We start from the raw sequence: 22204 nt of genomic DNA, 5'->3' as shown, positions 1-22204 counted from the left end.
TTTAAGGTGGGGCAATACGAGTTTTAATAAAAATAATTATTATATTGTGAGTGGAGAAAGAATCAAACTTAAAAATAATGTTTATAATGATAAATTAATTGTATTGTGAATGAATAATAGAGTCCACCATGTAATAAATGATTTCCAAAAATAAAAAGAGACTAATTTTTATAGATATCTCAAAATGACAAAAAAATAAAAACTATTGGGTTAAGGTACAGATACCCCCTAAAACGTATACCCCCATTCTCCAACTTGGTACAAATTGTCCCCCAAACTCGATGGAAAGTATACAACTAACCCCAGCCCACAGACGGACGTTAGACGCCGTCCAGAAAATAATTTTTTTTATTATTATTAAATGTGGGGCCCACCAAGAATGTTTACGCGGGTTTCTCTAACAACCGATGCATACGAAGAGTCTCCCACATTCAAAACTCAAGAGCGGCAGAAGATATTGAAGACGACGAAGTTGGAAGCAGCGAGCGATTTCTCAGGCAATAAGTCTCCACCGGCGACCACAGATTGCTACTTCCAAAAAAAAGGTAAGTTTTGCTTAAACTCGAATCGTGGGGATGGTTTTTGATTGCATGCAATTAATCCCGAATCAATGAATGTTAATAGATTGAACTAGGATTGAACTGTGGTGTTAATAGATTAATGGAATGTTAAAATAGTGTTGTTTCTGTTATTTCGTTGTGCAGGATGGCAAATCCTATGGTCACCTTTGTGTTCAATCTTTTTGGTATTTGATCTAAAGATGAAAACAGTGGTGAAATCCAATATGAGGGTTATGATTCGTCGGAAATAGAAGACATCTTAGGCAATATGACTTTTGAACGAATAATATTTGAGTTTGAGTCATCTGAGTCTTGCTTGATGTCTATACCTAGGGCAGTTTATGTGTATGACGAAGATTACAGATTAGATAAATGCCTAATTCTCATTAGGGATCAAAGGCATTGTGCGAAGGTGTTAGATTATCTAGAGATATTAGGCCAAGGAGAAATTCAATTTTTTGCTGACTTTGAAAAGATTCATATGCCTAGTTTCACACCATTGAGCTTGTTTACAGAAGAGGAGCTCGATACTCTATATGGGGAAGGGCCAGAGGGTTTAGAGGTTCCAAAAGATGGGGTAGATGTTGGGGCAGCTGGTACTGATACTATTGAAGGGGATAGGGTTCTTGATAGCTTAGTAGTTGACAATGATGAAGGGGATAGGGGTCTAGAGGCAGAGGATATAGGTGAGCAAAACAATGATGATGTTGTGGGTAGGAATGATGAAAAAGAATAGGGCAGGGATGATGACAGAGATGAGAGCAGGGATATTGACAGAGATGAGAGGGTGATTAGGGATGAAGTAAGAGATGAGGCAGTTGACATGGAAGCAGAGGTGAATGAGGGTGAGAGTGAAAGAGAAGAGGGCATGGATAATGACAGAGATGAGGGGGTGATTAGTGATGATGACTCTAGTGTTTACCGTGGTCATTTAAATGAGAGTGAGGTTGATGAGCAAGAAGTAGAGCAAGTGATGGTTACTGTAGAGGATGGGGAGGAGGGTAGATTTCAGTTGGGGCAGACCTTTGCTGGGGCAAAGAAAGCTAGAGAGGCCATCAATTCATATGGTGTGAAGTTTGGTTACAAAATAAAATTTGTAAAAAATGAGAAAACTAGGATAAGGGTCGTATGTATGAATGAGAAAGAGTGTCCCTTTCTCAAGCATGTGTCCAAGGATGGTGATGCTGAGGGTTTGGTGATTAAGACTCTTATTCTAGAGCATACATGTTGCAAACAGAGGGAGGTACCTAGTGCTAGTCAGGGATACTTGGCTAAGTATTTCAAGCAAGCAGTTTATAGGAACCCAAAATACACCTCCAAGGACATGCAAGGTCATGTGAAAGACCATCTGAAATTGCATGTTAGTTTGGCCAAATGCAAGTGGGCAAAGAAGGAAATCATATGCAATCTGGAGGGGAGCTACAAGGAAGAGTTCAGTAGGCTTTGTGCCTACATTGAGAAGGTCAAGGAGTGTATGCCAGGAAGTAGGTTAGAGCTCCAGTTATCTACAGAACAATTGCAAGCTGGAAATAGAGTTTTTAAAAGACTCTTTGTCATGCTTGAGCCGTGTAGATTGAACTGGTTGGGAGGTTGTAGAAAATTGATATCATTGGATGGCTGCCATTTAAAAGGAGTCACCTTTGGCTGTCTTTTAACAGCAGTTGGAAAGAATGGCAATGAGGGAATTGTTCCCATTGCATAGGCAGTGGTGAACAAGGAAAACAAAAATAATTGGAGATGGTTCATGAATTGGTTGAAGCAGGGGCTGGAATTAGGTGAGGGAGATGAGGTGACAATCATGTCTGACATGCAGAAGGTATGATGCATTCTTTACAGTATCATATTGGTGATTCATTGATTGTGTGTAATTTAACTTCATACTTTCTCACAGGGGTTGATAGAAGCTGTCAAAGAAATTACTCCACAAGCCGAGCACCGATGGTGTGCTGACCATATTTATGCAAACTGGAGCAAGAAGTGGAGGGGGGAAGAGCTCAAGAAGATATTCTGGATAGCTGTGTGGAGCTCTTACCATCAAGAGTTCAAACTGAACCTTGCTAAAATCAGTGCTATCAACAAAAAAGCAGCATATGATCTCATGCACTATCCAGCTGAAAACTGGTGCAGAGCCTTCCAATCCCCCAGGTGCTCTACTTTTATGGTTGATAACAATATTTATGAATCCTTTAATGCAAGCATATCTGAAGCTAGGCACAAACCCATAATCTTTATGCTTGAAGATATTAGAGTGATGGTTATGTCTAGGATTAGAGATAGGAGGTCAGTTGTTAGTGGTTGGAAAAGTATTTGGTGTCCAAATGCAATGAAGCAATATGAAGAAAACAACAACTTTCAATTGAATGCAATGTGCTCTAGAATGGAGATAGTGGGTATGAGGTCAATGATGGAGAGGACAAACACATTGTGTTTGTTGATAGGAGGATGTGTACATGCAGGCCATGGGAATTAACAGGTATTCCATGCCCTCATGCAATAGCAGCTTTCTATTCAAGCTCCATGGACCCACTCTCTGTGATGAGTCACTGGTATACTAGGGATACCTATTTGAAGTGTTATGAACATACCATACAACCTATATCTGGAGTTAAATTCTGTAATGTGAATGAGGATGATGCAATTGAGCCTCCACCTGTGGAAAAGAAGGTTGGAAGGCCCAAGAAAAACAGAGTTAGAGCTACAAATGAGCCTAAACTGAAGCACAAACTCTCAAGAAAGGGTAAAGTGCAACATTGCAATCTCTGTGGGAGTATGTCACACAAGAAAGATAGCTGCCCTCAAAAGCCTTCACATGTATCAATCTAAACTGCATTCCACTATTTATTTGTGAATTAACTAACATTCTGTGATTCTTTTGCAGCTGATCAATGAATCACAAGCTTCAACATCATCCAAGCCAACAAAGAAGAGTGGAAGAAAAAGATCAAACTCAGGAGTAGGTTTGCATGTGAATGAGAAGACTGGAAAACAAGTTCTATTGGTAAGTATATGTAATTTATTGTCTATCTCCATACTAGTTCAATTGACTAAACTGTACAGCTATTGCATGTTAACACAGAGTGGAAGATCCTCATCTATTGTCATAGATGAAGGGACCCCAAGAGAAACTGATCCACATACCAGATTCCCTATACTAAATGAATCTAAGATAAGATCAGAAAAGAGGCAGAGACAAAGCACTGAAGAACCTGGCCCACAAATGAAGAAGGAAAAAATCAAGCTATTCAAGGCACCCAGAGGGAAGAAGACAGATGACCAGCAAGCACAGATACTAAGGAGATCACCTAGGGGGAAGAATGTCATCTCAACATTCACTACTAAAAATCAAAATAGGGATAACGGTTCATACATAACAGTTTTGGTCAAAAACCGTTATGTATGAGCGCACTTTTGAATATACATAACGGTTTTATGGATCTCTGTTATGTATGTACTGTTATCTAAATGTATTTATAACAGTATCAAATTAAGCGTTACATAATAGCGTTATCTATTTATGATATATATAACAGTGCTACTAAACCGTTAACCCAATCGTTATGTATGAGCATGGATTCAACAACGGTTGTTTCAGTGTTAAGAATACCGTTATGTATGAGCGTAATTTATAACGGTAGTTGTAATCGTTATTCCCTACTGTTATCTATGATTTTTTTTATATTTTTTTAATTTTTAAAAATAAAATTATTTTTCTAAAAACTAAATATAACCCTCCCGCCACCTTTTCTGTAATGACCCGCATTTTTATTTTTATTTAATATGGTATCGCGATAATTAATATCGCATCTTTCAGTAAATGAAACCCAGCTGCCAGTTATATATGAATCCAGTTTATGGTCCTGATTTTTTTTATCAGAGACGGAGTTATTATTTAGCTTTATACTTTTATAACGTATGAGAAAAACGTGACGAGAATTATTGAGCCATTCAATAATTTATTATCCAGTTTAATAACTGACTTAGCAAAGTCAAGTTATTAATTTATATGCGATAGAAATATTATTTCTATTATTTACTTGGAAGTCGTGATCTAATTCCGAATCATAAGAACGAGTTAAATTAGATATTTAATTCGTAGAGAGCTATAACGAAGCGTCGTTATTTAGTAGAACCCAATATTAGTTTTACAAATACTTGTAACTTCAATACTTTACAAATCATTATTTTTTTTCCACTCCCTAATGTTTCCTACACTATACACATCCACTCCACCAAATCCCATTATACCTACCTCCCCACCACCACTCCTTTTCCCCCACCACACTAGTGCACCACCAACTCCACTCAATCGTTTGGCACCAACAAAGATAGAAAGTTTAAAGAAAAGAGTGTTGCAAAGACTAGTGGAAAGAAGGAAAATATCAACTCCCACCACCCTTTGCTCCCTCTCTTTACAGCCACCAAGAGCTTTCTCCAAAGAGCATAGAAGCCTCCACTTCGTTCAGCCAAGTTCTCAAGGTAAACCTTGCTTTAATGTCTCACCTTCTTCGAATGATCACCTGCAATTACTGAAACAACAACACAAAATTTCAGTTCCAGTTCATTCGACACGCCGTATCCGAAAAGCAAGTTAAAACATTCATTCAATTCTCTGCCAAACTTTAAGGTAAGAGTAGCCTTGATTCATCATCTCGTTCCAACCAATTATAACTTACAGTTATTGAAAGAAACAAGTTTGATCTTTCTAGTTCATTCATTTCAGTTCTTTTAACTCAACATCACAGCAGCCAACCAAGCCCAAAACATTCGCAAGGTAATTTGATATCCCAAATATTCAATTCAGTTCGCATTCATATTTAGCATAATCACAGTTCATCTACACGAAATAGTCAAGATATGTTGTACAATATGGAGATGCTTTACAACAAAAGGATTTATATGCTTCACTTTCACTACACTCCAGAGTAACAATCACAAGAACTCACAGAAACTAGATAAGTAAATGGATTGTAGAGAGAGGTTAGACTTAGCTTTTAGATGGGGAAGGGACCGAATGGAGGAGCCGACCGGAGTTGAGAAGGAAGGGCCGATCGTTTTTTTTCAGAGAGAACACTCGGTCTGGAACTTCAGGGAAAGAGTTAGGGCCTTGATTCCCTTTCATGGATGAGACGAGAGAAGAGGCGAGTACGACCATCGCCGGCTGACTCGCCGGATTCGAGACAAGGGCGTGACAGCAGCGGCGACTCGCCAGGAATTCAAGGCTCCATGGGATTCTGCGAATGAACCGAAGGAACAGAGATGACGACGCTGAATTCGAGGCCTACCAGAGCCGACGACCGACTCTAGGCCGGAGCAGCACTAGAACGGCGACCAGCCATCAGATTCTGACGGAGACGCGGAGCAGCGGCAACAGCACCGCTCGCCGGTCCCATGGCGGCGGCGGAGGATCAAAAACCAGAGGCGAAAGTAGAGGAGAACCAGGGCTCGACTCTTTGCCCACCTCGACGTCTGAGTTGGGACACTTGAATGGCTCGGAAGAGAGAGCGAGGCGACGTCGGCTTCGCCGATTGACGGCCAGAGAACCACGGCAGTGCCGATTTCAGATTTGGGAGAAAAATTAGGGCTTGCACGATTTCTGGATTTGGGAGAATTAGAGAGATGATTAGCGAGAGGGAGAAATGTATGAGGAGGAACGGAGGCACGACCTTGCCGGGCTTAGGCGGCGGCGACGCCGGCAACCTCGTCGGAGCCGAGGTCGAGAGAGCTCGACTGGATTTTGAGTTTTTTTTCAGTGAGAGAGAAAAGAGAGAAGTGTGCGTCTGTTTGAGAGAGAGAGACCGAGTGGGAGAGATAAGGAAGGATTTGGGCCATTTTATGTGGGCCGAATTTTGGGCCTTTATCTTTTAAAAGATTGGGCTTGTGTTTAAATGGTATTGGGCTTTGAGTAATGGGCCGATTTTATTAAATGCTTGGGCTTGGTTTAATTTTAAGATATGGGCTTTTCTTTTATTTATTTATTTGGACCTCATAATTTTAATTATTTTGGGCCATTTTCCTTCAAATGCTGATTGGGCTCGATTTATTTTAAAAAGAATTGGGCCTTTATCTATATTATTTGGGCCGAACTATTTGAGCTTGGGTTTGTTTTATTCTTAAGGAATTGAGCTTCCAATTTAATTGATTGGGCTTTCAATTAAATTCGAACTGGGCCAGTCTTTAATTTTAATTGGCCTTCTCATTATTTCTATTGGGCTCGATTTAATTAAGGAGTTGGGCTGATGCATATTTTATGATGGGCTATTATTCTAGTCCCATTTATATTTCGTTGGGCCAGTTTAATTCATCATTTGGGCCGATTAAATTGCCTTTTTGGGCTAAGATTAATTCTTTTCAGTCCACATTAATTATTATTTGGACCCCTATTTTAATTGTTTTGGGTCGAAGACTTTTTAAGTTGGGCTTTAATTCTTTTAAAGCTTGAGCTGAAGTTACTCCTTTGAGCTAAGCCTAGCAGTATCAATTTTTGATGGAGCCCAATTATTTATCAGTAATGAGCCGCCCAGTTTATTAATTAATGTTTTTGGACTTCCGACTTTAAAGCAAGCCATTATTGTTTATTTCATTTAAGCCACTGGTTTATTTAATTAATTGGCTACTCTCTTTTGAGCCTATTAATTATTTGAGGTTACGCTAGTAATGATGCTTCTATCGAAAAGCCCGATAATTTCTACAAGGTCACACCTCGTTTAAAGCCGAGTTAGTCCTTTTTCAATCAAGTACAAATGCGAGGTTTATTTCACGACTAGAATATTCCGATGAGGAAGGAAGAATCACAGTTTTATTCGACCGCGCTAGACGAGAATTAGCTAAATCTATTAACGAGGATTAATAGTAGAATTCTCGATTATCGCTCAGAGTATTAGTTCATGCATACCAGATTCATGCATAGTTAAATTACGCTTTCTCATTAATTAAGAATTTTCCTCGAGGCAATGCCTTATTTTATATTCTCGTGATTAAGGTCAAGCGCGAGAGTAAGAACTACACAATGAGTTAGAGTACCTTAGCAAAACTTTGCTATCAGGTGGGCAATTTCTTACGCGTAAATAAAATGCTATGCATGTGTTATGCTTTAAAATGCAAATTGGATCTTCAAGTGTGGTATGCTTTATTATGCTTTACGCTAAATGATTTACGCTTGATTACGCTTGAATGCTTTACGCTGATAAGTTTATGCCTGTGATTGATGCTTGCGTCTGTTGGGGGAGGCCTCCCTCAACAGTACGATGCCGTGTCCGTTGAGGAGGGCCTTCCTCACGGTGCGATGCCCGTGTCCGCTGAGAGAGGCCTCTCTCGCGGCGCGATGCCAGTATGCCAGTATGTCAGTGTTACAGCGTCTATTGGGGGAGGCCTCCCTCAATAGTACGATGCCGTGACCGCTGAGGGAGGCCCCCTTCACGGCGCGATGCCCGTGTTCGTTGGGGAAGGCCTTCTCCATGACACGATGCGTGTTTATGATTTTTAATGATGAAGAATGCGCTCATGCTATTTATGAATTTGGAAATGTTTAATGAGCAAAGGATTTGAAAGAAACTTATGCCTCTTATGCGATGTTGTGTTTTGTTGTTGATATTATGTTATATGCTTGGCACTGCCCACTGAGTACTCTTGTACTCAGCCCTTCGTATGTTTATGTTTGTGCAGGTTGAGTTGTGATGGGCGATGAAGTGTTGCTGAGTGAAGCTTTTGTCGAACTTAAAGTAGGCTCAGAAAGGATACATGTCTTCATATATGTATCACAGTTATGCTTTCCGCTGTAAACACTGATTATTTCAGTTACGCCTTCCGTTGCAAACTCTGATAATGTTTTAGCCAAGCCCCTAAAAATGCCTTTTTCCTTTTAAGGAATATAACGCGTATACAAGTTCTTTGAGTACCCTTTTATTGCGAACTATGCCTTTTTCCTTTTTAAGGAATATTTCACGCGTATTCAAGCTCTTTGAGTATTCTTTTATGCACTCCTTTCTAAACCCGCTTCTTAATTTCCCTTCCCCAGTCATGGTTTCCCGACTTAATTATCCTTAATTAAGGCCGGTCGTGACATTTTCGCTCCAAATCCCAAACCTTTCTTTCTAAATTAATTTCACCCAAATCACCCTCTTCAAAAAAAAAAAAATTCACCCAAATCACCAAATCATCTTCTTCCTTAGAATTAATCCCTCCGCCTTCGCCCGCTCCGTCCCTTCTACCTGCCACCGCGCGCCGCTCTCGCTTCAGCCGTGCGCCCCCTGCCACCCCTCCTTGCAGAGACTGCACCGCACAGTCGCGCATAGGGCTGAGCCCCTGCATGGCCTTTCCAGTCGCCCCAAGGTCCAGCCGCGCCCCCAGACTCCCCCAGAGTTCAGACGGCCACCGCGAGCTGGCCTCGCCAGCCGGAGTCCGATTTCTCCGATTCTCTCTGGTAAAATTTTCCTCAATCTCTCGATTTAGATATATTGTCATCTAAAAATTAGTTTCTAGGGTTTGTTGTCATCTAAATTCGTCCAGTTTATTTGAACCGAATTCGTCTACTTTATTTGAACTAAATTCGTCTAGTTTATTTGAATTTATGAAAGTTTTCCTCAATCTGCATTTACCTTGTTGCTTTAACATTTTTACTCTTCCAGGTCAGTGTGTATGCATGCATTTAATCAGATTTTATTTGCCTATTTTAGCTTGATATTGTGATTTATTAGCCTCATGGGTTGCACCAGTGTGGTCTGACTGATTTTGGGATTTGACTTAACCTTACTTCTCGTATGAACTATGTAGCATTTAACAGTTGTGAAATTAAGGTTAAGTTTTCCGCTTCTGCTGCTCAACCAGTTCTCATTTTTTTTTTTTTTTGTGCTGATACAGATATGTTTGTGTTTATCTAGTCTGTAGATGATAGGAAAGGGGCAGTTGCTTGATCTTCGAAGGCCATTCCTTCTGGAAACTTGATTAATGGTTTTCAGGATAAGCTGAGCTGCTTTGGTTTATTTAAATTGAAGTGAATTACTTGAGATTATGCAATTAGCATATTGTTTATTTCTCTTTTAACTATGTCATTGTAAGGATCTTTCTTTTGCTTCATTCCCTTTGAAGTGTTTGGTGAGCATAATAACTCATTATATTTCAGTGGAATTTTAAACTGCTCCCTACTCCTCACATATCTTTTTCTAGATCTATGAATGTTTATTCTTCGTTGGCAGACAAGGAAGCCTTACACGATTACTAAGCAGCGGGAGCGATGGACTGAAGAGGAGCACAATAGGTTTCTAGAAGCTCTCAAGCTCTATGGCCATGCTTGGCAGCGAATAGAAGGTCTCTATTTTCTTACTTTACCTAATAGATCTAATCCTGCAAATTGGTTCAGGTTGATTACATGCTTCCTTGCGTAATCATTTCCACATTGTTATTTGTATCTGAGATTAATATGTATTACTAATAATTCATTTTATGAGATTTATTTTTCAGTGTATTTTCTTTTGATTTTGGAGTTGTCCTTGCTCTTGTTTTTGTTTTGTATCTGGTGTTGGCACAGAACATATAGGAACCAAGACTACTGTGCAGATAAGAAGTCATGCACATAAGTTTATCACAAAGGTCAATTCTATTGCCTTCTTTTTCTATCTTTTCTATGATATATTTCCCCTTCCTAGTTTCTTGATCTCATGCTTGAAATTAGGTGAGTGGACGGCCACCGGGAGTCGGCCTCGTCCAGCTGGAGCTAAATTAGTGTCCAAGTTCTCCGATTCACTCTGGTAAATTTTTCCTCAACCTTTCAATTTACATACGTTGTCATCTAAATTAGTGTTCAACATTTCTTAGTGTGTGAATTTGTTAATTTTTGTTAATTTCTTAGGGTTCAATGATGGACGAAAAGTTAATGAGATTAGTTGAGTCTCGTATACAATGTATGTGTGTTTTGAATTTAGTTTGATGAAATTGATTGAGTATATGAGTGTTTATATATACTGGAAGCATGCTAGTTTTGATTTAGAGTTTATGAATGACAATTGTTGGACTGGAATCCTGTGCTGTTTTACAGCATATTAAAGCTTATGTTTCGATGAGTTTTCGTGGCTTGATGGCATTGAAATTTTAGTATGTGTATCTATGATATGTCTACTTTGTCTCTGCAAAATTTCATGTCTATTGGATGATGTTTTCTATTTTTAAGATATTTGGGAAAAATGATGACAGAAACTGTCAACTGTTGGTAGGCTTCACCAAAACGTTTATATCTCTTAAACCATGAGGGATTTTGTATCACCGTTTTTTTTAAACGAAAATAGACTAAAATACCTTTCTAAAAAAAATAAGTCTTATATTTTTATGACCTCTGAAACAGATCAGTTTATTCTTTCAAAAAAGCTCTGTTTTGCTGTCATATTTTTTCAACAGTAAAAGTATCTGAGTTTCATAGTCTATTAGGCAGATCATATGAACGAATTTCCTTTTGAAAATTTTACCAAATCTTCTTGGATATCGTTGGTATAGGCTGATTAAGTTTGATGAATTTTTGTAAAGGTTTGCTTTGTTTTCAGATGGCCTAAACAATATTGGCAGAAACTGTCAATTTTTGACAGCCTGCACTAAAGGAGTAATATCTCTAAAACCTTTAATCTTTTTGGTTAACTATCACTTTTGGAGTAAACTACACTTCATGAAGTTTTTGAAATAAAATGGTATGAAATTTTATGTTAATTGAGTTTGTTGTTATGAATTTTTAAAGATGGCACAAAAACAGCACACTTTCTAGATAACAACTTGATCATATTATACACACTTTAACTAAGTATGGAAAATGTTGTCAAGACATGAATGTGTTAGCTTTATTAATGTTGGAGGTTATGATCGTGCATATGTGTATGTATGATTTTCTAAGTCTCGAATTTTGTGGATGATACAATATGGTTGATTGTTTATGTGATTAAATGGTGTGAATTGTGAGAGTTATGATTAATGCAGCTACCTACCGCGATGAGTTAAAGGAAATTGCTCCCTATACTCTTTTGAAGTGCTCGAGTGACGCTACAACCTTGGTATGACAAGCACATTATTTCATTATCAAGTTTCAAGAATTGATCAGTTTGATATGATTCTGTGCAACTGAAATGCTTTGATTCTTGAATATGATGATGTGCACAACCCTACACTAGTCTAATGATAAATACAATGTCTCCTCTTTTTCTGTCTTGTGCTAATTGCTGCATAATCTGCAGAGAATTAGAGTCCAAGTAAGGAGTGTGTACATTGCAGGTAGAAGCCATCAAAAGGCCTTTACTTTTATGCATATAGGATCAGAATCACCAACCTATCCGATCGCCCGGTGCAACTTCTTAGACGTCATTGGATCATAACTGATGCCAATGGAAGAACTGAGACAGTCCAGTTAAGCTTCCAGTTTCCCACCTTCTACCCCTCAGTACTTCAATAGACTCGATTCTGTATCTGTTTTAATTTGAGGTATTATGCTTCACTTTCTCTATTGAGCACGTCGACTGGCAAAATGGTGAGACGCGTCTATCAGAAATGTGTTATGGTCCAAAAATATGGGAATATGAAGATAGAATGTCTTATTTTCCCATTGTATATTGTGATGTTTAGATATATATTTGCTTCATTATTTGCAGGAAGGTGACTATGAGATGAAGCACATAGATAAAGTTGGAACTCAGACGTAGAATGTAGCTATTGCCCCCTTTGCTCTGTCCACATTTGGAGATGATATTAGTGTAGAGATTATCCAACTCATATGCAGCTTCTAGTTGTAGAGATTATGATGTTATTTAGATATATTTGACACTTTGATTATGGATGGATAAAGTTATTTGGATGATTAAATATTTATATATGTTTTGGCTGTGGAATATGTTGTGTTTGAGGATATTGTATATTGTATAATTTATATTTAAATTCTGCATTTAAAAATACATAACGGAAATAATCGTTATGTAAAATACAAAAAAACGTTATGTATAACAACAACAAAGTATAAGAGAGACATTTTATAACGAAAAAAAATAAGTTTTATAACGATGAAAACCGTTATATATAGTTACAATACATAACGGAAAAAATAAGTTTTATAACGGTGAAAACCGTTATGTATAGTTACAATACATAACAAAAAAAATACATTTTATAACAGATTTTATTGTTATGTATTACATTCATGCAAAACGGTAATTAACCGTTATGTAAAATATACAAAATCGTTATGTATAGTTACAATACATAACGGAAAAAATACATTTTATAACAGATTTTATCGTTACGTATTACAATCATACACAACGGTATTTCATGTGTTATGTATCATTATAGTGCCGTTATGTATACATAGTATAGATAACGGTATATTACCGTTATGTATGAGCGCCCTCATACATAACACCACTATATACAACGCTTGTTTTGGTACATAGATAACGGAAAATTACCGTTATGTATGAGCGTTTTTTTTAGTAGTGATTTGGATCCACCACTACGGGTTGACATGATATTCATCTTTTGGTGTTGTCATAGAACATATACAAACTTGTGATGTGATAGAACAGGGTGTTACAAACTTTTGGTCTTGTGATAGAACATGGTGTTATAATTTCAGTTGGTACAAACTTGTGAATTTGGAAACAATTTGTGATGTTTTTTGGGAGCCTCAATTGTTATGAATTCTGTGATGTTTTTGGGAGCTTATGTTATGAATTCAGTTGGTACAATACTAGTTCAATTTGTATGAATTCCAGAGCTGCCTGCGCAGCTACCAGAGGAGAAGACCTAACCAGAGCTGGCGCACAGCTACCAGAGGAGAAGGCCTAGCCAGAGCTGGCGCGCAGCTGTAAACACAAATTTTTGTATTTCAATTTGATAAAATACAAAACGCGTTACAAAGATAATTTGATAGATTTGAAGATAGATTGTTGCGGGTTGCAATCTCTAGTTAATCCTCTGATTCTTCTCTTCCATTTGATTCTTGAACAAGCTCGAAGGTTCTTGAAATACTTGTTTTGATGACGCCAATCCAAAGGACTTAAGTCATGATTTTGGATTGAACATTGAACTTGATTTGATTTGAGAACATTCTTAGAATTTGTAAGAATGCCTTGAAGCTTTTGAACTTGATTTCTTTGGATACTTGAAGATCACTTCAAAGATTCGCAGGAATACTTGAACATTTGAAGAAATACTCGAAGATTTGAAGATCCTTGAATACTTGAAGATTTGAATGCTCAAATACTTGAAGATTCGAAGGATACTTGAAGATTTGAATACTCAAACGTTTGAAGATTTGAAGGAGACTTGAACGTTAGATAGAATTCTTCAAGATACTTGAATACTTGGAAGAATACTTGAACTCTCCAATTCTCCGCCTCTTCTACTTGTGATACTAGAGAGAATTCTTTGTGCTCTTCGATCTTCCACTCCTTCACGTTGTCATAATGAGCACCCCAACACCTCTATTTATAGATTTTAGAGATGGGCTTCATGGGCTTTATGGGCTTTGGGCCTCCATGTATGGGCCTTAGGGCTTTAGGTGTCCATAAGCCCATTAATTCATTTATATTAAATATTAATTATATATCTATTTAATTTAGGAATAAAATCCCATTTAATAAAAATAGAAAATATAATTGAATATTTAATTCATGAATTTACACGTGCCATGATTTAATTCGACGACAATTTAATTGTCTACAAATTGCCCCATCGAGACTTGTTTATGGACGAAATGTCTTTGGTAATAGACGAGTCTCGAAATATATCTTGATAGTTTAAACTCTTATCGCGAAGTTCTTGATTTTGAATTTTGTAAATAGTTTATACTTGTATTTAGGAGTTCTTGAATTTCTTTGGATTTATAAATAGTTTATACTCGTATTTAGGAGTTTTTGAATTTCTTTGGATTTATAAATAGTTTATACTCGTATTTAGGAGTTTCTTGAATTTGGATTTGAATTTTATAAATAGTTTATACTCGTATTTAGGAGTTCTTGACTTGAAACCCTTTTTTTTTTTTTTTTAAATAATCAAAGGTGGTCGAATACTCTTAATTCGTGCCCCTTTAAACGAACTTCAATTTATGGGCCGATCAAGAGAAGTCTGAGCTTAATTATTCTCCAACTTTAAATAGTCAAAGCAATTAATTACAAGCCCAACTCCACACATTTTTCTTAATTTAACCAAAGGGGTAATCTTCGGCCCACTTCCTCCAATGAATGGGATTAGATATAACTTTAAACAAAGTCCTTCATTGTAAACAAAGTCTTAATTTACAAATTTTTATAAGAGTATTACTTTCCTCAGCTATCTTATGCGTGCCAACGCAAACAAAGTCCTTCATTGTATTAAATGTAGTCCCTTTTAAGCTTTAACAGCTTGTTTTGAAGGGCCTTTCATAGCTGGAACTCCACTCTTCGGCGCTGGAAGAACAGCTAAGTTTAGAGATTTGGTGAGAAGTTTGCTTATAAATAGAGGTGCTGCGATCCTGGTATTGACAGCAGTAGCCTCTCCTTCAGCTCATTTCTTTCTTTCTTATTTCCTTTCTTCCTTTGCTTGCCACTTCCTTCGCCGGCGTCGATATTTGCTCTACGTGGAAAATTGCTCGATATTTTGTGTGGTAAGCATTCCGAGCTGATCCTGCCAGCAAGCATGCCTCTGCTGCCAGAAAAATGATCCATGAGAGAACGAAGAAGACGACAGCGCGAGTAGTAGAGCGGCGGCCTTCCATCATCCCCCTCCCAAAGCAGAAACACTTGGTAACGCCGTGAATCAACACCTGCGCAATCAGCAGCAGCCCGAACGCCGCCAGTCCGTACACCGTCGACGCGTCGGTTCCGTACGCGCAGTACGTTCTCTCGTCGTACTCATCCGGCTTCACCGTCGCCGTGCTACGGCGTCGTTCGGCGCCGACAGCAAGCACGAAAGCAATGAGGTGCAGAGAGATGGAGATCGCGAGAATGGGAACTGAAACTCCCATTTTTTTTCAGCTATTTCTTACTGCTTATTTCCAGTATAATTTGTGTGGATGTGTGAGTGAGATAGAGAAGAGGGTGAGGGGAAGACGTTGTGGCCCTTGTTTTCGAAGAGGCCGATCTTGGTGAAGTCGTGGAGGAGTTTGCGGTAGTCCTTGGAGACCTCCGAAACGGTGTAGTTTTGGAGGTGGAGGCCGTTGTGGAATTGGGCGAGGTGGGGCCAGGCGCGGGTGGGGTGGTAGGCGAGGAATGCGTCGGTGGCGTCGCGTCCGGCGAGGTTGCGGAGGGGGAGGTCGCCGCCGGGGTGGGATTTGATCCAGCGCGAGACGTCGTAGATTTTGCCGTGGATGGAGATCCAGAGGTCGCCGGAGGTGGTGTGGGTGGCCAGCTCGTCGGCGGTGATGTATTTCTGGCTCTCCGCCATTGCTGGGGCGGCGCAAGATTCGATTTTGGGAGGAGGGTTTTAGAGAGAGAGAGAGAGAGGTGAGCTCTGGTGTGGTGTGAGGGAGCTTTTAGCTTTATCTCTCTTCTTCTTCTCTCAATCTGTTCTACGCCATTGGTTGAGAGAGAGAGAGCTGGGAGTGTGTGTGTCACTCATGAGCAGGAGACAGTAGCAGCAATTAGGATTTAGGAGAGGGATTTTTGAGGAGTGAGAGAGAAGTGTCGGTCGACGATTTGAGGCGTTGGCCCTGGAGATTGGGCTGAATCTCTACTTTTGGGCTTTAGAGAGAATTGGGCCCCTATTTTTCATAGAGAGAGTGAGCTTGGTGGGCCTTTCATTTTTAATGAGAGATGGGCTTTTATGTTTTCTCAAGGAGTAATAGATGGGTATTGGGCCTTCTTTTTGAAAGTTTAGGAGTGGGCCGATTTTTTTACTTTTTTTTTTTTTTTAATGATTGAATTTCTATATATATATATATATATATATATAATTCAAGGAGTGGTGGCCCTTTTTTTTATTTTTTTTAAATGATTAAATTTCTCCTTTTTTTATTTTATATATATATATATATTTATATATATATATAATTCAATCTTGCCTCCTTTTGCTTGCCTCCTTTTATCTTGACTAGAATTTAATTCACATTTTATTTAAATGCAAATAAATTTCTAAGTCTGGATGTGTTGCTTCCTTGCAGTGTCACGATGGTGGTCTTCAAAGATATTGTGGTCAATGGTCAAGACTATTTGCTGATCTTGAGTGATGATGAGCAAGAGACGGAAATGGGCACGCATCTAAGAGTATTTCCGGCATTGATAGGCCACTATGTGAAACCTTGGCCCAAACTTTTGAATTCTCTATATCAGTCGGAATGGACCAGCGAGATCAGTTTGAACAAAGCGTCGAAAGCTCATACATTGCATCCGGCCCGTCCTTGGCAAAGCAAGGAGTCCAATTTTCTATTGACTTTGAGGCGAAGGATCATCGATAAAGATGCCAAATGGGGAAGGGTTACAAGCTTTCGTGGGGAATTTCATTTCTTTGAAGGCTATTGGGAGTGGACTGAAGATATCCTTAGCCGCTGCGGGAATGAACTCCGAGTTGTTGGTATCTATGATGCAGTTTATGCCTCTCTTTTCACTTATGATTGCCAGCCCGAGATGGTTAAAGCGTTCTGTGAAGCTTGGTGTCCTGCGACGAACACCATTCTCACTTCATCTGGCGAGATGTCTATTTCTCTATGGGATTTACAATATCTATCAGGGCTTCCGTGTACCGGGACACTGTATGATGAGGTTGTACCCTGCGCGAAAGAGATTCTTGGCAAAGATCAGTTTGGCAACCCGTTCATTCCCTTGAGTTGTAGATATTTACTCTCTGCTTACTATTCTCTTAAGCATCGTGATGGCAAGGATCCTAAGAGCTCAGTTTCTATCGATGAATGGATCAAATTTTGGTCGAAGAAAGCTTCAAAGTATTCTCATCCTCCTGCTCGCAGGGCAAAGAAATCTCAACGCCCCAAATCGACTCATAATCCGAGTGGTTCATTTGGAGCGCATCAACCATGGTCTTCTGAAGAAAGGGCTCCATTCATCGAGCTTGATGCTAGTGACAAGTATCACACCACTATGTACTTGGCAGCTCATATAGCTTGCTGGTTGTGTATCTTTGTTTTTCCAGATGGTGATGCCATGTCGATTAGACCAACCTCTTTCAAAATGGCAAGTTTGATGGCGTGCAAACAGAAAGTTGCCCTTACAGCTCCAGTTCTAGCCAGCATCTACAAAGGGTTGAACACTATCTCTAGTTCTATGGAGCCTTCTCTTGTCCCGGTGACGCTACCCTTTCATTTCATATATGGTTGGATAGCGCTCTATTTCAATACTCACATTCCCCTTCCAAGAAGCCTTGGTGTCGCCAAGATGACTCTATACTCAGGCGAAGGAGCTGCGAAGTATTATCTGCCTGTTGCGTGCCGCGAACGAATTCAGTCGTACAACTCGATTCGTTGGATTTGTACCACATTCACCAAGGAAGATGACATTTTCTATGTCGATGGTGAAAATACAAGAGAGATTGAGCAATGCTTCTTCATGGCTATTCGCTCGAGTTTTTTGGTTCGCCGGCTGGATGACCACTTCATCGTGGAGTCTTATGGTCCTCACCGCTTCAGCCGTCAATTTAGTTATTACCAAATCGTACCCAGCAGCCTTACTCAGAACATTCAAAGGACATCTTTGGAAGAAGGTCTCAACCTTTGGCGCATGTGTTTGCTGCACAGATCGCGATCAAGGGCATGTTTTCCACGATCTTCTTTGGACATGAAGATACATTGTTCAGTCGACTATAAGACTTGGTGGGATAGGACGTACAGATTTTCTTTTGAAAACAAAATCTCTTCTCCGGCTCATATCACTTTTAAAAGAAAAGATCAGGAAGAAGCAATCAACTCCAAAGATGGAAAGAGGAAGGTCGTCTCTACCACCCTCATAGCTGATTCTGGTAGTAGCAATTCTGAGCGTAATTGGAAAAAGAAGAGAATTGCGGGGTCCTCAAAACCGGCCGAGGGTCACGTTGAGGAAGAGCCAACTCTAGTGGATGCCGATGTGAACAAGGTCTTTCCTCATCTCTTATCTTCTTTTGTATTGATATATAATTTCACATTCTAATTGCATCTTCTTCTTGCCCTTTTGTAGGCTTTGAAAGAAGTGTTTGGAAATAATCTTGAGAAGGGCTCACCAATCGACTGTGTATCCATTGAATCCAATAAGTCAAACGAGATTCCTTGTCTTGCTAAACAATCCCGCCCCCGACCAATGCCATCATGTGGGGCGCCTTCCGAGTTCAATGCCACACGCATGATCGATGATGAACTCAAGTCGTGCTGCAGGATCATCTGGGGAAAGCTTCGTGACAAGGTTGAGAGAACCAAAGTCGAGTTTCTATCGGCGCTCGAAGATGAGATACGGAGTGGCATTTCCCGTATGAAGATTATTTGTGGTCTTGACCTTTCCAACCTTGAAGATAGTATTGATGAACTATTCTCCAAAGCCACCGCTTTTGATAAAGTAAGGTCGGCTTCTCATGAGATCAATGAAGGCCACACACTCAAAGTTCGAGAGGTCAAGGTTTGCCTTCAAGAGAAATTTGCCAAAGAGAAGAAGGATGCTGCGAATTGTGATGCTTTAAAAGCGGATCTTGATGAGTTGGAGAAACGCAAAAAAGAATTGTTGGTGTCTTTGGAGCAGCGAAGCCTGATACTCAAGACTACTCGTGGTGAGATCAAGGTACTCAAGGAAGACCTGGCCAAGCTTGAAGAGGCTTCGAGAAATGATGAGGTCTTGAAGAATTTGGAAGCCTTGAAGCTTTCACTAGAGTCTATGCAGCAGATTTTGAGAGATCAAGACCCTTTTGCTTAGTATATTGCATTTTTATCATTCATCTTTTGATGATTCTCATTTGGTTTGTCATGGATATTTTGACATCTTCTCCCAATGCTTGTGCTTCTTTTGATGACTTGATTTCTTTGCTATTTTGGAATGAAACGTTTTTGGCTTCACATAATCAACTTAAATCATAACTTGATGATATAAATTGAAAAGAGTCAAACACAACTTATGACTGAACTTAGAAATTATCTAAGCTGCCTACGTACCCTTTTGAAAGGGATCAAGTCAAAACGTAGTTCATAGGATCAACAAGTGTTTGAGATTGGGTGCCGTGCACAGTTTATACTCATACGGGCCAGGAGTAACATGCAGTTTAGGCTCGTGCGTCAAGGAGCTGTCTTCATACACTCCATTTTGTTTGTTTTTTCTCCATTTCTGGTTTTTCATCTGACTCATCTTTTTGGCTTTTCTGTTTTTCTATATATATATATATATTTTTTTTTTTGCTTTTCTATATATATATATATATATATATTTTAAACTATATACATATGTACATGCTTCAACTTCTACCACCTTTCAAGGATAGTAACGTTTCAGGAACTTGCCGTTGATAGGCCCAACTTTGACGTTGTCATCAGAAAGAAGCCTGTATGCTCCGTTTGTGTAGACTTCCTTGACAACATATGGGCCATCCCACCTTGATACGAATTTGTTTCCAACACGATGAGTGACAACGATTGGCCTCCTCACAGCGAGGACCAAATCTCCAACTTGAAAAGAACGCACTCGCACCGTCTTGTTGAAAGACTTTGAGAGGCGAGCTTGGTAGCATTCTAACTTTTGCTGAGCTTCCAGCCTTTTCTCATCTAGAGCTTCGAGTTCCTCCAGACGCAGCCGTGCATTTTCTTCTTCAGTTAGCCCTTCCTGAATGGCCATTCTCAAAGAGGGAATTTGTTGCTCGAGAGGAATGACAGCTTCAACTCCATATACCAAAGAGTAAGGCGTTGCCTGCGTAGGAGTTCTATAGGTGGTTCGATATGCCCACAATGCTTCCCCAATACGTTCATGCCAGTCACGCTTTGATTTTGAAACAATTTTCTTCAACAGATTGCACAAAGTCTTGTTGAATGCCTCAGCCAACCCATTTGCCGGTGCATTATACATTGATGACTTCCGTTGCTTGAAGCCGAATTTTTCACAAAGCTTGTTTATTACCGTGTTGCTGAAAGGTGTTCCATTATCAGTTATGATGTAGCGAGGAACTCCATAGCGATAGATGATGTTGGTCTTGATAAACTCAGCAACGGTCTCTTTCTTCACTTCTCTTAATGGTATCGCCTCAGCCCACTTGGAGAAGTAATCGGTCGCTGCCAAAATGTATAAATGCCCCCCAGATGATTTTGTCAATGGACCAACAACATCCATGCCCCAAGCATCAAAAGGCCAGGATGCAACTGTGGGGTGTAGTGGCTCGGGTGGCTGATGAATCAGGTTCGCATGAAATTGGCAGGCTTGACATCTTTGCGCATAATCCAAACAATCTTTCACCATAGTTGGCCAGTAGTAGCCCATCCTCTTGATTCGAAAGTGCAGCTTTGGACCTGACTGATGAGCACCGCAAATGCCGGAATGCGCCTCTTCCATGGCTTTAGCAGCTTCCTCACTACTTAGGCACCTGAGAAATACTCCATCAAAAGACCTCCTATAAAGCGTCCCTTTGAAGAAAATGAAGCGAGTGGCGCGCCGTCGGATGTCAACCCTTCGACGTGGATCATTTGGTAATTTATCATACTTCAAGTAATCGACCAACAGCTGGCGCCAATCTTCCTCCTCAATTTCGAAGACCTCAACAAGATGACTTTCAATTTCTTCGCATTTCTCTTCTTCAAAAATAGGTGGTATAACCCATCTTTCACACACTGGAATTTGAATTTCGCCACTGATCATAGCTATGGTAGACGCGAGTTTGGCCAAGGCATCTGCCTGCTTGTTTTCACTTCTTGAAATATGCTCAATCTCCACATCTCCGAGCCACTCAATGATCTTTCGAGCATACTTGACGTATGGCAATAATTCAGATTTCTTTACTTCATACAATCCAAGTATTTGATTAACCACCAATTTAGAATCACCATATACTTTGAGGTGAGATTGCTGCATATTCAACGCCATTTCCAAACCGAGGATCAGAGCTTGATATTCTGCTACATTGTTAGAGCAATTCTCAGTTAGAGTGAAGGAAAATGGCAGCACTTGACGCTCTGGTGTCACGAACACGATCCCGGCACCAGCACCTTCTTTATGAGATGCTCCATCGAAAAACATCCACCATGGTAGGGCGACATCGATTACAAGTGCATCTTCATCCGGGAGGTCATCACTTAGCTCCCATTCAGCAGGAATTGGGTGGTCTGCTAAGAAGTCTGCCAACACTTGTCCCTTCACAGCCTTTTGAGGAACATACACAATCTCAAATTGTTGCAGTTGGAGGTACCAACGTGCAAGCCTGTCAGATAAAACAGGTCTTGACATCACAAACTTTAAAGGGTTTGCCTTGGATATAAGGCGGACAGTGTGAGCTTGGAAATAATGCTTAAGCTTTTGGATGGAGAAAATCAATGCCAAACACAGCTTCTCAATTGGAGCATATTTCAACTCATTTGGTGTCATTGTTCTGCTCAAGTAGTATAATGCATTCTCTTTTCCACCTTCATTTTCTTGCGCAAGCAGAGCTCCCATGGATCGTTCTTGAGCAGCAATATACAAAATCAAGGGGCGTCCTGGCACAGGTGCTGCTAATACAGGAGGCTGCATCAAGTAAGATTTGATATTCTTGAAAGCATTTCTACA

The 22204-nt window shown here is 39.7% G+C and overlaps 5 protein-coding genes and 1 long non-coding RNA gene across 6 annotated transcripts; 4 read left to right on the top strand and 2 right to left on the bottom strand.

Annotated features, from left to right (window-relative positions):
• Positions 1 to 1383: 1383 nt before the first annotated feature.
• On the top strand, positions 1384 to 2262 carry LOC130990526 (uncharacterized). Its single transcript, XM_057914753.1, has one exon. It carries the CDS (start codon positions 1384 to 1386, stop codon positions 2260 to 2262), a length of 879 nt encoding a protein of 292 aa, XP_057770736.1.
• A 2135-nt stretch (positions 2263 to 4397) lies between these two features.
• Positions 4398 to 8499, top strand: LOC130988827 (uncharacterized). The gene is made up of 4 exons (XR_009090208.1): positions 4398 to 5036; positions 5112 to 5184; positions 5281 to 5331; positions 7540 to 8499. It is a non-coding gene; the product is annotated as an uncharacterized LOC130988827 (long non-coding RNA).
• A 163-nt stretch (positions 8500 to 8662) lies between these two features.
• Positions 8663 to 12417, top strand: LOC130988815 (protein REVEILLE 2-like). Its single transcript, XM_057912782.1, has 5 exons — positions 8663 to 8979; positions 9752 to 9863; positions 10084 to 10145; positions 10228 to 10303; positions 11514 to 12417. Exons 1-4 carry the CDS (start codon positions 8866 to 8868, stop codon positions 10276 to 10278), a joined length of 339 nt encoding a protein of 112 aa, XP_057768765.1. The 5' UTR covers positions 8663 to 8865; the 3' UTR covers positions 10279 to 10303; positions 11514 to 12417.
• A 2643-nt stretch (positions 12418 to 15060) lies between these two features.
• On the bottom strand, positions 15061 to 15525 carry LOC130990525 (uncharacterized). Its single transcript, XM_057914752.1, has one exon. It carries the CDS (start codon positions 15523 to 15525, stop codon positions 15061 to 15063), a length of 465 nt encoding a protein of 154 aa, XP_057770735.1.
• Positions 15112 to 16113, bottom strand: LOC130988814 (delta(8)-fatty-acid desaturase-like). Its single transcript, XM_057912781.1, has one exon. The coding sequence runs from the start codon at positions 15942 to 15944 to the stop codon at positions 15543 to 15545; it is 402 nt and encodes a 133-aa protein (XP_057768764.1). The 5' UTR covers positions 15945 to 16113; the 3' UTR covers positions 15112 to 15542.
• A 426-nt stretch (positions 16114 to 16539) lies between these two features.
• LOC130988754 (uncharacterized) lies at positions 16540 to 19521 on the top strand. Its single transcript, XM_057912702.1, has 2 exons — positions 16540 to 18577; positions 18659 to 19521. The coding sequence occupies exons 1-2, from the start codon at positions 16667 to 16669 to the stop codon at positions 19379 to 19381; spliced, it is 2634 nt and encodes an 877-aa protein (XP_057768685.1). The 5' UTR covers positions 16540 to 16666; the 3' UTR covers positions 19382 to 19521.
• Positions 19522 to 22204: the final 2683 nt, after the last annotated feature.

The sequence above is a fragment of the Salvia miltiorrhiza genome, chromosome 6 (genome assembly GCF_028751815.1).
Source record: "Salvia miltiorrhiza cultivar Shanhuang (shh) chromosome 6, IMPLAD_Smil_shh, whole genome shotgun sequence".
Lineage (NCBI taxonomy): Eukaryota > Viridiplantae > Streptophyta > Magnoliopsida > Lamiales > Lamiaceae > Salvia > Salvia miltiorrhiza.
This window is presented reverse-complemented; position numbering and strand designations above follow the sequence as displayed.